This window comes from Carettochelys insculpta, chromosome 8, assembly GCF_033958435.1.
Source record: "Carettochelys insculpta isolate YL-2023 chromosome 8, ASM3395843v1, whole genome shotgun sequence".
In the NCBI taxonomy this organism is placed as follows: domain Eukaryota; kingdom Metazoa; phylum Chordata; order Testudines; family Carettochelyidae; genus Carettochelys; species Carettochelys insculpta.
The window spans coordinates 6,840,122-6,854,411 of NC_134144.1; the positions used below are offsets into that span (position 1 = coordinate 6,840,122).

At 42.9% G+C, this 14,290-nt stretch overlaps 1 protein-coding gene across 2 annotated transcripts in view; it reads left to right on the top strand.

Moving 5' to 3' along the window:
- Positions 1 to 10,688, top strand: part of IKZF2 (IKAROS family zinc finger 2) — a 124,162-nt gene extending 113,474 nt beyond the window's left edge. For both annotated transcript variants that reach the window (XM_075001178.1, XM_075001179.1), the window contains exons 7-8: positions 219 to 362; positions 6,912 to 10,688. In XM_075001178.1, the coding sequence (XP_074857279.1) occupies positions 219 to 362; positions 6,912 to 7,636 (869 nt within the window). In that variant the 3' untranslated portion in view covers positions 7,637 to 10,688. The remainder of the gene's footprint in view (positions 1 to 218; positions 363 to 6,911) is intronic.
- The last annotated feature ends 3,602 nt before the right edge of the window (positions 10,689 to 14,290 follow it).

Here is a 14,290-nt window from a genome sequence, read left to right on the forward strand (position 1 = left end):
TCCCGCAACAGTAATCACTCAAAATCAGAGGTCCATATTTGAAAATTTGGTCCCAGCTAGTCAAAATTTTAAAGCCATTTTGTCGCTAATTCTATTCCTGCAGCTTGTTTCACTGGTGTTTTGTATATGCACTTGTTCGACATAGTCGACAGGGCTCAAAATAGTGGCATCTCAACTGTAGACACACCTGTCTGATGTGACTTTTTGGTTTTACGTAGTACCTCCTATGGAAGATTGTAAGGAACAAGAGCCTGGGATGGACAACAATATTTCTCTGGTGCCTTTTGAGAGACCTGCTGTTATAGAGAAGCTGACAAGCAACATGGGAAAACGTAAAAGCTCCACCCCACAGAAGTTTGTGGGTAAGACTGAGAGAGCAATTTTTTTTAAAATTATTCTTAGTGAGTAGGAATAAGTTATTTTGGTAACTTGTCAGAACAGTCAGACAATTGAAGGAGAAAACTGCACTTTTAAAATTGAGCATGACTGGGGTGGTGGGATGGAGGAAAATATTGAAAGATGATTAAATCAGAGCAGAAAACAACCTAAAAGGGGTTTGAAAATGACTGAATTACAGTAGTGATTGAACCTCTCTAATCCAGAACACTCTCATCTGATAACATCTGTAATCTGGCATGATTTCAGTGAGCCGGATGACCACTTATGAGTGTAGCCAACTTTCCGGTGGCCCCATAAAGATTGTTTACAGCCACCAGTCCTGGCTCTCAGGGTTCTGTGCTGTTACGTAGCTGTAATTTACCCCTAAATGTCTTCTAAGAGACCAGTAAGCAGTGGAAGTGTTAGTAGTGCTGCTAGACAATATTGACCTCCAGTGGTCCAGCAAATTCTCTCATCTGGCACCAGTTAGGGCCCAAGGGTGATGGATTAGAGAGGTTCAGCCTGTCCTGTCAAGCCTACAAGTCATGACTGTGGCCAACAAAAATCTTAATTTTTTTCAAATATACATTTTGAGTCTTTTCCTTTACCTTTTGGTGTCTGAGCCTTTAAGGTACGCTTGGGTCACGTTTGCAAACTTTCCTTTTTCATCATGGGGGCTTGAAACTTTTCATGTTAATTAAAGCTGAGTTTCTCACATAATCATCTGACTCCAGGAGTTGCAGGCTTTAAAAAACAAAAACAAAAAACCCTCAAGTAACTCAAGACATATGACTAAAACTATGAGATTTGCCAACGGTGAAATTACATTCCTGATATATACGTCTGCTAATGTGATTTGTTGGGCTCCTTTCAGTACAAGCTGCAACATATCAATTGGTGCTGCCATTTTTCTGAGAGAGACTGGTGAGACTGGGAAGTTATGGCCTCTGCTGAACCTGGTTCCTAGCCCAATCCAGCTGTAGGTGAAAAGGAGCCATTATGTATGATATTAATGATATCTTATTGTTCCCTCTCACCCCCTGGAGTTTCCATGCATGAGTTTCAAGGCAGTCATGCTTCATCTCTTTTACAGGTCTTATCTTTTCACTGCATTTACAATGAGCTCACTTTTCGGTCCTTTACCTTCCAAATGGAATACTTTTCAATACGCTCAGCAAGACCTTTCAGTGGTTCTCTTACTCATAGTATTGTTTTCTGTGCGAACTACAAATGGGGCACTTCTTCAGCTCAGTAGAGTGGTATTTAGGATAAGGTCATGTAATCATAGGCTTGCATTTTCCTTTGCTGTATCTATCAGAGCTTTTCTGCACTTTGTGGTCAGCAGCCTCTGTGGAGCCTTGGTTACAGACCACAATGTGTGGGCTCTGGCTGAAATTTCAGAAGGAAGGGAAGTGGTATACTGCAAACAGGGCTAGTAATTGCTGATAAAGAAAGAGAGGTTGGAGCACAGAAGTTCTTGAGAGATGGTTGAAATAGAGAAGGTACACAAAATAACGAATGGTAAAGAGAGGGTAGATAGAACGCTTACATTCACTTTCTTTCATAATACAGAAGCAAGGGGGTTATTGTTAAAACTAAGAGACAGCAAATTTAAGACCAGTGAAAAGAAACCATTGCACACGATGCACAGTTAGATGGTTAAATTCTGTGCCATGTAATGTCATTGATGCTAAGAACTAATCACGATTCAGAAGAGGATTGGGCACATGTATGGTAAATATGCAGCATAGTTATAAAACATGGAGATATATGTATCTCATAGAGCTGGAAGAGACCTCAAGAGGTCATCAAGTCTAGTCCCCTGCACTCAGAACAGGACCCATCACCATCCATGATGGATATTTTTTTAAATATAACCTGCCCCCGCCCCTTGAAAGGCCCCCTCAATGATTGAACTCACAACCCTGGGCTTCCAAGGCCAGTGCTCTAACCAGAAGGTCAACACTCTAACTGCTGAGCTATTCCTCCTCCCTGAGAGGAACCTCTCTAATTTGGCAACACCCATAATCTAGCATCATTTTAGGTTTCCCCCCCCCCCATGGGTGTGGTCGAGTTTCCCACAGTCCCATAAAGTTTGTTTACAGCGAGTAGTCCTGGCTCTGTTGTGTGCTGTTATTTAGCTCTCATTTACCCTTAAATGTCTCATACGAGACAGATAAGCTAAGGAAGTATGTGAATGCTGCTAAACAATATTGACTTTCTGTGCTCTGGCCAATTCTCTCATTAAGCACTGGGCAGGTCCCAAGGGTGCTGGACAAGAGAGGTTCAACCTGTAGTAAGGATTACATAATATACAAGAGTTTCAGGGGGATAAAAACTCTCATGCTTCAAATCATAAGACTTGAGGGTCAGGAAGAAACTTTGTGGTTGGCTTGTTCCAGAATTACCTATTCAGTTTTTCTTGAGCCTTGCTCCTAGCTAAAGCATCTGGTTCTGGCAGGATAGTGGCCTACACAGAGCACAGATCTCATCCAGTATTGTGGTTTCTGTGTTCCTTGATCTAGCTATAACTATGTGGTTTGTTTGGTAGTACACATTAAGCTGAGGGGTAAACTGCCTCATCTTTCAGTTCATGTAGAGTGAAAATCATTGGAATGGAAGATCCCATAATCCTAACTTGACACATGTCCCAAGTTACTTTTGAATCCTTATTTCACCAAGAAAATATTATTTTAAAAAAAAGAAAGCCAGGTTAATGTGTTAAAGTGGTGGCAAATATTTCTTTTGCATGGCATGGCACGTATGGTGAATTTAAAATGTACAGTCCCAATATATGTTTGCATTATTATTTATTTTTGTATGTTCCATTTATTAAACTCAACCCAAGATCTTTACTGTTATAGGCCGTGTCTACACTAGCCCCAAACTTTGAAATGGCCATGCAAATGGCCATTTCGAAGTTTACTAATGAAGTGCTGAAATGCATATTCAGCGCTTCATTAGCATGCGGGCAGCCGCGGCACTTCGAAATTGATGCGGCTCGCGGCCGCACGGCTCGCCTCGACGGGGCTCCTTTTCGAAAGGACCCCGCCTACTTTGAAGTCCCCTTATTCCCATCTGCTCATAGGAATAAGGGGACTTCGAAGTAGGCGGGGTCCTTTCGAAAAGGAAACCCGTCGGGACGAGCTGCGCGGCCGTGAGCCGCGTGAATTTCGAAGTGCTGCGGCCGCCCGCATGCTAATGAAGTGCTGAATATGCATTTCAGCACTTCATTAGTAAACTTCGAAATGGCCATTTGCTTGGCCATTTCGAAGTTTGGGGCTAGTGTAGACGTAGCCATAATGAAACATTGACAAAAGAACAGTCAGACTGGGTCAGACCAAAGGTCCAACTAGCTTAGTATCCTGTCTTCGGACAGTGGCCAATTCCAGATGCCCCAGTGGGAGTGAACAGAACAGGTAACCATCAAGTGATCCTTCCCCTGTCACCTATTCCCAGCCTCTTACAAACAGGCTAGGGACAGTATCCCTGCCCATTCTTTATTATAGCCATTGAAGGATCGTTCCTCCATGAATTTCTCTTGCTCTTTTTTGAACCCTGTTACAATCCTGGTCTTCCCAAACATCTCTGGTATGATTCTGGTTCCTAACTGAAGGAACAGAGTAATAGAGGCCCTAAACAATGTGAGTGTTTGTTCTAACTCTGGTGGAGTTATTAAATGAGGCACGTGCAAACAATTAAAAGTGAGGTCCGGGGAGCTGACTGCAACACAAAATAATCACAGCTCGCAGGACTATCAACCCTAGGCTATCTAGAAAATCCTGTAGTTGGCAAGCCCTTAAGCAAGACTTTCGTGGCAGCCAACAAAGGTAAAACCTATTGCCTATAATTAAGCCAATCAATTTCCTGTGCTTTCCCTCTTCTCATCCTGTTTTTTGACATGAACCTTGTTTAGTAAATAGGGTGCATTTTTCTCCAGATTTTTTTTTTTTTTATTTTGGTGGTTAATTTTAACCTCACTGTAGTCAGCCTTGTAGCGCCCTAGTAAGGCTCTGATTCATCTAGGTACTTGAACATATTGCTTGATTTAAATCATGTGAATAATGCCCTTGACATTAGTGGGACCATTCACGTGCTTTAGATTGGGCACATATATAAGAAGTTTGTTGCATCAGAGTTTGAGTTCACAGGTATAAATGATGTGTGGACTCCATGTACAGATTGGACCTCTCTAATTCAGAACTCTGTCTTTTGGCAACATCCATAATCTGGCATGATTTTATTTAGCTGGATGACCATTTATCATGGGGGTGGCCAAGTTTCCTGCGGCTCCCTAAAGTTTGTTTCCAGCCACCAGTCCTGGCTCTCGGGGTTCTGTGCTGTTATTTACTCCCACACGTCTTCTAAAAGTCCAGTAAGCAGTGAAAGTGCTGGTAATATGCTATACAATATTGATCTCCTGTGGTCCAGCAAATTCTCTGGTTTAGCACCAGTCAGGTCCCAAGGGTGCCAGACGAGAGAGGTTCTATCTGTATAATGTAAAATCTATTCTCTTGTACACGTTATTTCAAGAGAAGGAAATGGAATGGAGTATACTTTCAGGTGATGAAGTGTGGCTATATTGAAGTACTTTTCAGGAGGGTTGAGACTTATGCATATGTTTGTCCATTTTTTGGCCTACATTGTTTTTACCTCCAAGCAAAGTTTCCAATATTGGAAAGAGAAGTTCAAAGCTGTTAATTTCCTGGATGGACAAAACAGTGACATTAGTGATTGCCTGAACCACTTTTTTTTGCACTCCTGAGGATACATATTTTTCTGTTGGATAATACAGTGGTCAGAGAATGAAAACTAGTGAGGCTTTGTTTCTGAAATACACCGTCCAGTGACTTTAAAGCATAATATTAACTTTTCAACTACAGAAGCTGTTAACAAACCTTTAAGAGTTATTAATTGACCTTCCCATTTACATAACCCCATGAAATAATATCATTGGCAAAGAAGTGGGGCCATCTTCAGCCTAGGTATGAGTAGCAGTAACACTCTTTCTATGGGTGGAGAGGTACTTTATGTCAGAACTGAATTTGCCCCATGATTAACATGATTCACCACCATGTTCCATTTTTACACTGCTGTAACTCAACAGGGTTATGCAAGTCTACATTTGAAGTGCCGCAGTGGCAAATCGTACCTTATGGACTTGAGTTACATCATTGAAAGTGAAATTTGTTTAGCTTCTGCTATGGATAAGCTAAGCAAAGGCCCATGATTCTGTTATATTACTACCCTGGTTTATATTGATGGTGTTCTCTAAAAGAAGTACTTCTTTCACTCTGAAAAAGAGAGCGAAATGCAAAATTCAACCCCAGCCTAGGCTCTGTGGTTTCAGTTCTGCCTCCCACGTGCATCCACTATTTCAGTCTATAGGCAAATGCAACCACTGTTCACCAGATCTGCAGGACATTGCATCTGCCCACATGCAGGTCCTCAGGTTTGTTCGATCCCTATCTGTTCATTGTTTCTCCAGCTCCACTATGCAGCATGACCCGTGTAAGGTGTCTCATACTGGTGCCTCTTCATCTTATGTTGAAAAAGAAAACTCCTTTGGCCTGGTAGTCAGGTGGTATAAACTTGTGTAGCTCTGCTGATGTCATGATTATGATTTTTCCCATCAGCCAAGGAGCTGGTCCCATATTTTCTCATGTGGGGAACAGAATATCCATGTGAAGGTTTCCAGCAGGTCTGAAATTCATACCTGCAGTAGGCTGGTGTAAAAGCTAAGACTCAGAACTGCCTGCACTGAGGGAGCAATTCCATCTCTGGGCACAGGGCTGGCATCAGACCTATAAACTGAAACTAAAGCTTAAGTGGCACTTGTATGGTGCTTATTGCTGTCCCTCTGCCTGGAATCAATTGCTCAGTCAGGAACACAGCTGATCATTTGTAGGGGGCTGAAAGAGGGCTTTTTTTTTTCCTCCTCCAGTGCATTCTGTGGTTTCGGTTGTGTTTTTGTTTTTGTTCTTATTTGATTTAGTTTTGTTTTTTGTTGCTCACATGGCAGAAGGATCAGCAATTGTCACTCCTACAAATGGCTGCAGGAGTGGATGTGGGATGCTCTGGTAGAAAGCATTGTCCCCCTCGCCCCCAGGAGCTGATCTGACAGGTTCTTACTGACATGTTCAGGGCCTAATTAATTGCTGTATATGGGAAGGAATTTCCCCCAGGTCAAATTGGCAGGGACTTGGAGGGAGTTCTACCTTCCTCTACCACGTGGGGTCTAGGAGCTGGTTCACCTTGAGTCCTTCCTGGGGCTTTTTGCCTTCAGTCCACATTACTTTAGTCCCTGGAGAGCTAAAAGAGCTTGGTGTAATTATGGTAGTTGGGCTTGTTATGAAGATGGTTGGGTGGGATGTTAGTGGCCAGTGATATAGAGGAGATCAGACTAGATGATTGTATCGTTGCCTGAAACACCATGACTAACACATGTTCGTTCCCCCCCCCCCGCCCTCCTTATAGCTGCATGTCCAGGTGACTTTTTTTTTTTTTCTCATTCATTTTGTTCTTGCGTTTAGGTGAAAAGCTCATGAGATTTGGCTATCCAGATATTCACTTTGATATGAACTTAACCTATGAGAAGGAGGCTGAGCTGATGCAGTCTCACATGATGGACCAAGCCATCAACAACGCAATCACCTACCTTGGAGCGGACACGCTTCGCCCCCTGATGCAGCACACGCCAAGCACAATTGCAGAGGTGGCCCCAGTCATCAGTTCAGCTTATGCTCAGGTCTATCATCCAAACAGGATAGAAAGGCCCATTAGCAGGGAAACAGCTGACAGTCATGAAAATAACATGGATGGCCCTATCTCCCTCATCAGACCAAAGAGTCGACCCCAAGAGAGAGAGGCCTCTCCCAGCAATAGCTGCCTGGATTCTACTGACTCAGAGAGCAGCCATGAAGACCGCCAGTCCTACCAAGGAAACCCTGCCTTAAATCCCAGGAGGAAGCAAAGCCCAGCTTACATGAAGGAGGACACCAAGGCTTTGGATGCCACAAAGACTTCTAAGGGCTCTTTAAAGGATACCTATAAGGTCTTCAATGGAGAAGGAGAGCAAATTAGGGCCTTCAAGTGTGAGCACTGTAGAGTTCTTTTCCTAGACCATGTCATGTACACCATCCACATGGGTTGTCATGGTTACCGGGACCCATTAGAATGCAACATCTGTGGGTATCGAAGCCAGGACCGTTATGAGTTCTCGTCACACATTGTTCGAGGGGAACACACATTCCATTAGGCCTTCTTATCCAAAGGGGACTCTTATGAAGTAGAAGAACTGCACATGAAGAAGTACTGCACTTACGATCCCACTTTCCGTTGACCCACCTCTTTATTTTTTGTGTGTGTTTGTTGTTTGTTGCTGTTGTTTAATTATTATTATTAACCTTATTGTATGGACCCAACCTCAGTCACTCTGCCCAGCGTGAGAATGGAAGGAAGGAAGGGAAGGGATGAGAGAGTTATGTGGGTGATGTCATTTTTTTTGCGGCGGGGAGGAAGATGATCTATGTTGCATACCTTGTGGGAGTTAAAAGGCAGTCTGTCTGTCCCAGTTAGCTGTACGTCAAGTCCTTATTTGGGGTAGTATTCAACTCTGGTAGGTGCTTTAAAGTCACAATGAGTTGTCACCCAATTGTAGATTGATAATTTAATGCAAATAAGTAGAAACATTTCAGATGAGATCCCTCTGAAATATATAGATATGGCATGAGCTACGGGTAGAGTGGGGAATTGTATTCTACGGAAAGAACAATTATTTTTTAAAGAAAAACTGTTTAATTTTAGGATCTAGGAACACAAATCAAAGTCAATATTCCTTGCAAAATTACTTCCTGGGATGAGCTATGCCCGTGGCTTCTGTGTTTACTGCTCCCCTGGAATGTATACAACATGTATGTATAACACTGTACCACACAACGAGAGTATAGTTTCATAAGTCTTGGGGCCTCCTGTGGTAAGTCTGAGGTTCTGTGATGTTCTTTTATTTAACGTATGAGGCACATTTCTATCATGGTTAATTTACTGTTAATCTATAATTGTGTTGACTCACTGGTTCCCAATAGACTCCCTAGTAGACATACTACTTATGCTACTTAGTAGCACCATGTGTTTTTTTGTTTTTGTTTTTTTAAAAGAAACGGCATTTAAAACTCACAGTTCTAACCTAACTTCTAGGACAAGACGTAGCCCTAGGCATGAATGCAAAGGGGTTCGCTGCTATTCTTAAAATAATTTGGCTTTTTAACATTGCAAATTTTAAAATTGCAGAGGTGCTAGTAGCAAAGTGCTCTTTAGAACATAGAGGCTGGCTAATGGACTTCACCAGACCCTGAGCAAGGTGGTGAGACAGATCCATGCCACCGGCAGGGGCAAGGCCTTGGGCAGAAGAGGCAGGGCTGGAGATGGCATCCCCTCACAAGCCCTTCAGTGCCTCCTGGTGTGTGCCGTCTGGGCTTTTGGCAGTGATTTAAAGGGCCCAGGGCTTAGAGTGATTGTGCTTGTGTCGGCGGTGGCCAGGAACTCAGACTCTTTTAAATTGCCAGGACCTGGAGCAGCTGCCACTTTTGCCCCTTCCCCTTCCCAGCACACCTCCCCTCCGCAGGCCTGAAAACATATGCATCAAAAGCTTTCTCATATGTGAGACTAACCTCTCAGCAGCAGCCTACGGCAAAGTTTACATAAGGGAGAAACTGTTCACCAGTGTGTTGTCAGCTGATGTTAATTAATCATAATTTGATTAACTTCAGTGGAACTGCTGTGAGCAACACCAACTCAGGATCTGGCCCTACATAACCACCTCTCTGGCGAATCCTTTACTTTGTAAATCAGTGACTACCTAGTATCCTTATTAGTATCTTTATGTTTTGGAGAGAAACCCTTGTAGGTCTTGATGGACACCACCTCTGCTCTTGGAGAGTGTGAAAACAAACCATGTGGACAAGCAAGTTGCTGATTCTGATTTGACGCACTGTACTTTCGGGAAATGGATATATGAGCTAGAGGTGCTAAGGTTAGTTTGATTTAGTATTCTTGATTTCACTGCAGGGGAAAAAGGGCTAGCATGATCAGGCCATTTTGGTACAGACCCCAAACAAGAACAAGGCATACTCTACTTTCTTTCCTTTTCTTTTTCTGGCAATGCAAGATGGGATCCCCCCATCAAATATCCTTAAGGTTGACTTGATTGCTTTACAAAAAGCAAAACAGAACTTGAACCTGGAAACATTTGCACAACTGTGTAAACTTTTCACACAGGTGGAGTCTGTTGAGTTCAGTGAGAACTTTCCACATGAGTAAAGCTACTGAAGTGGGTACATAATTGCAGGATGAGGCTGTAACGAATCCCCATTGGCTCATTTCAATCTGTTTCTCTTACCAGACCTGCAGCAGTAGAAAAGAAGAGATGAGTGGTATTGATTGAAATGTTTTTATGGTGACACACTTGGCAGGTAGACCCTGTGTTTAGAAAGGATACAGTAGATCATGGCCAGATTACCTAATGTTTCCCGGCACTGAAATGCTATTAAGTAGGAGCTGGTAAAGTTTAGCAGTAGCCTATTAATTATAATGCAGTATGGATAGAAATGTTTCCTTATGTACGGTGTGAGCTCTCCAGATGGGAAAGCATGGGCTTTGAGAGACGGATAAAAAGAAATGCTTCCAACATTGACCTCGACGTGTGTTTGGTTTTTTTCCCCCCCCTTCCACCCTTATTCATTTTGATCCAGCTAAAACTCCAGCAAGACTAGCTGCCCGTTTCTCTTGTGGATAACACAGTGAAAATGGCTAATACACCCAGTTCATGTCCCCAAACCCTTCTTTTGACTCCAAGGGTAGTTATTAAAGTTCTCCCATCTTAAAGGGAAGAGATGGGAACTGCAGTTGGCCAGGAGATGTTGAAGAGAATAGCAGCTCCTCTGCTGCCTGACCCTTGCTTTGCAAGGCTGATTCTCTGTGGCTGTTAAGGGTGTGTGCCACAGGAATGGGGAAAGGGTGGCATTCTGTGAAACACCCATGAGGATGACCTTGCAGGAGGTGGCACTGATCAAGTTAGTGTTGTGCCCTCTGTTTCCCCTGCTTCTCACTCTGAAAATCCCACTGTCTGGGGCAGGAGTGGAGGGGTACAACCATAATTGCATCGCTCCAGAAACAGCTGTAAAGATGCAGGTGTAGGGAGCAGCACTCTGACAAGGAGATTACATGTGGCTGTCGCCACCCTTTGCATACGACTTAAGATCCGTATAGAATAGTAACAGAGAGGAAGCCGTGCTAGTCTATACATTGTTAAAACAAAAAGCAGTCAAGTAGCACTTTAAAGCCTAGCAAAATAGTTTATTAGGTGAGCTTTCGTGGGACAGACCCACTTCTTCAGGCCCTAGCCGGACCAGAACAGACTCAATATATAAGGCCTTAAATATTGAGTCTGTTCTGGTCTGGCTATGGGCTGAAGAAGTGGGTCTGTCCCACGAAAGCTCACCTAATAAACTGTTTTGCTAGGCTTCAAAGTGCTACTTGACTGCTTTTTGTTTTGATAAGATCCATATAGTTTCCCCTCATGATCTGTCCCCTGCCTCCTTTGTAGGAATCAACCCCCTATCCCCAGTGTAACAATTGAGATGTTCCCTGGTGCCATGTGGGTTTTCCCTGGCTGTGGCCTGGTCTGCTTCCCTTTTTAAAAGGTGATCAGGAATGCTGCCCACCCCTGACACCTGCTTGGAGAGTGATCTGTTAAATAAAAACTTCTCTGTGTCACTAGCCCCTTGCTGGGGGTGGTGTGAAGCACAGAAAAGGCACTGAGAGAAGGCATGTGTCAGCTAGCAAGCACAGAGGGGGCCGAATCCATTGTTAAGCTCCTTAAGGAGGGCAAACTGCTGTTCCTTCTGTAGCCAGGGTGAAGGAGGGCCCCAGAGGATGGTTAGCACAAGGGCATTGGTGTATAAGGAAAGGAAAGGTGTGGGAAGATCCCTTTGTCTATGCACCCATGAGCTGGCTACCCCAAGGTGAGCTAATACACTTATTAAGTATGGGTTAATTATACTCTTCTTTCGAGAATGTAGTGTCAGTGTAGAAGAGGCAACTTCACAGCCCAGCACTTGCTTTGTCCATGTCTGTTACCTTAACCCTTTTTCCCCCTTCTTTTTGTGGTCAGTGCAGTTTATATGGTGCTAGTCAAGAATCACTTGGTGGGTTCTTGCAGCTGTGAGAACTCCACCTTGAGTGCTGCCACTGCAGCTCTACTGCCGCAAAGGCTCTCAAAGCATTCTTGTCGTGCTTGGGTTGGGCCAGAGGAAGAGCGACATTTTAGTCAGCACCTTCTGGTAGCTGCAGTTTTTGTTGAGACCAAACCCAGGAAATGGCAGGGGGGCATTAATATGTACAGTCATTGTCTGTTTCATAAAACTCACTGTAATTCAAGTTTTGAGGAAAAGTTTGGGGTAATTCTTACCGTAGTATACTTAGTAAATGCAGGTCTGTCAGGGATAACCATGGAGAGAGCAGTTCTGTTGATAATACAGACTTCCGCAAACTTGCATACCTAGTTTGACAGAGACTGCAGTCGGGTTCCATACAGGCTGATAAATCTCCCCACCAATATGGACTTGCATGACTGGGACCTTAGATGCCCAATTTTTCTCTTTGGCTGCTTGCAGATTCCCAAGAGAAGTTACTGACATCATTAAATCCATTGGCTAGTGAAAATCATTTACTAACAAATTTCAGCAGTAAATCTTGGTCTGTGGATTATCCACGAGCAGAAGAGTTTGCTCCAAGTATTTGCTATTGTTCGCTAGTCATTTGTTCAAAGTCCATACTGAAGTCTGGCTAGTTTGGAGTAGACACACAGGATGTGCATAAGTCTTTAGATTCAAAACTCAGTTCTAATACTTGTGTTTACATATTCAGAACTTGCTTTCTGTGAGCATTTCCCATATTCAGACTTGATCTAAACAGGTTCAACTCTTAATTAATTCTTAGCTGTGGTTTTGATATGCATAGAACTTCAGATATGTTTCCCATTGTTATGCCTAATGTGTTTTACAGTCTTTTCATTGAGTTAGGAATCCACAATTAAATATATAGGCTTTCTCTTTTAAACCAGCTCTTTACCATGTACTTAAGGAGACTAAAGCATTCTCCTGAAAAAGTGCTTCCATCCATGAAGTAATGTGAAAGATGTCTCAGGATTATCTTACGTTGGGCTTTTCTGAGAGAACCTGTTTTTGTAAATCAGTCTGACTGTTATCAGCAGTATTAGCAACTCTAAATTTAGGGCATCAGTCACAAAACTTACTCTGTAATCAGAGTTTGTCCAACACCTGCACATACAGAAATTCCAGGGTTGCCTAACTTTCCATATTGCAGTTTTAAACATGTTGTGCTGGATGGAGGCTAGAATGTCCATTACTTTGCAGGATCTAGTCTGAATAAAAAACAGTCTTTTGAAATTGGGCTTTTGTGTGACTTAAGAGGCTGGCTTTCTGCACTTTTCTTATGGCTGCACAGTGGGGGGAAAGGCTACAAAAGAACAAACTGCTTCTAACTCCAAAAAGTGGTTTATTCCAGTTTTATCTACTGGAAGATTTGCACGCTGTTCACGTCAACTCCGGCCTGAGCAGCAATTATAATGTTCCAGAGTTAGTTAACTTCCTTTTTACTTCGCTGGTTTGAAGCAACTGTTGGTTGTATTAAGATCTGCAGGAAGGCAGGTACATTGTTAGCAGAGTAGTCAAGATAAGACTCTTGCAAAAGTGAGATGAAACTGGCTTTGTCTTGTCTTTTATCTTTAGTTTTATGTAATCTTTTTTTAAGTTAACTTCAGTGATGATATATTGAATACAACATCTGGAGACTGAGGATGCTGAAATAGTGTGTGAATATACACTGTATTATGTTGTTCAAATACATTTTATCGTGTACGTGCCTTTTTTTTCAAATGCATTTTGAAAAGCTGCTGTTTCATGCCATAGGCTCTCATAATGCGTTTGAAAAAAAAAACACTAATGATACATAGTGGGACTGAGAGAGCTCATTTACCAAGTCTTCTGGGATGTCCCTTGGAGTAGGAAAATCCCTGAATGACACAGCTGGTTCTACACCACCTGGTCATGGGAAGGGATGTGCAGAATTGTATGGGTCACAGTGTGCTTCAGGGATTCCCAGCTGGCAGACAGCACCTTGGGGCCATGGCAATGGCTGTAATGTAGAAACAGTTCTGATGCTGCTCTAAACAGGGCCTGAAAAAGCTCCCACCTGCCCCTTGAGGGATTTGGGACAAAAAGTTGAAGTAACACCATCTTCCAGCTTTTTCTGTGTCCCATCACACAAAGTGAGCCAACTGGAGAAGCTATTCCTCTGTGTTTCTGTTGTAGTGCCCAGCATAAAACATCGTGATGGAACAAGATGGTACTCTAAAGTAGGAATTCATTGCAAACATTTGCTCAGCTTACAAGAAATTAATTGGAAAAAGAAGGGGTGGAAGCCTATGACTATGGTACCACTGCTATGCTGACTGGTTTTCTTCTCTTGTCTTACCCGAACAAACTATCAGAGAGGTAGCCATGTTAGTTTGTATCTTCAAGAAGAACAAGAAGTCCTGTGGCACCTTATAGACTAATAGATATTTTGGAGCATAAGCTTTCGTGGGCAAAGACCCGCTTCATCAGATGCATGAGTGGACTCATTCATCTGATGAAGCAGGTCTTTGCCCATGAAAGCTTATGCTCCAAAATATCTGTTAGTCTATAAGGTGCCACGGGACTTCTTGTTGTTCCTGAACAAACTAATCTGTAAATGGAGTGTGTTTGCCTTCTACAGCAAGATGGAGCTCCATGTCATACTACGGGCTGTCTAACCAGAATACTTTGGGGAGATTTGCAGTATGTTGGGGTAC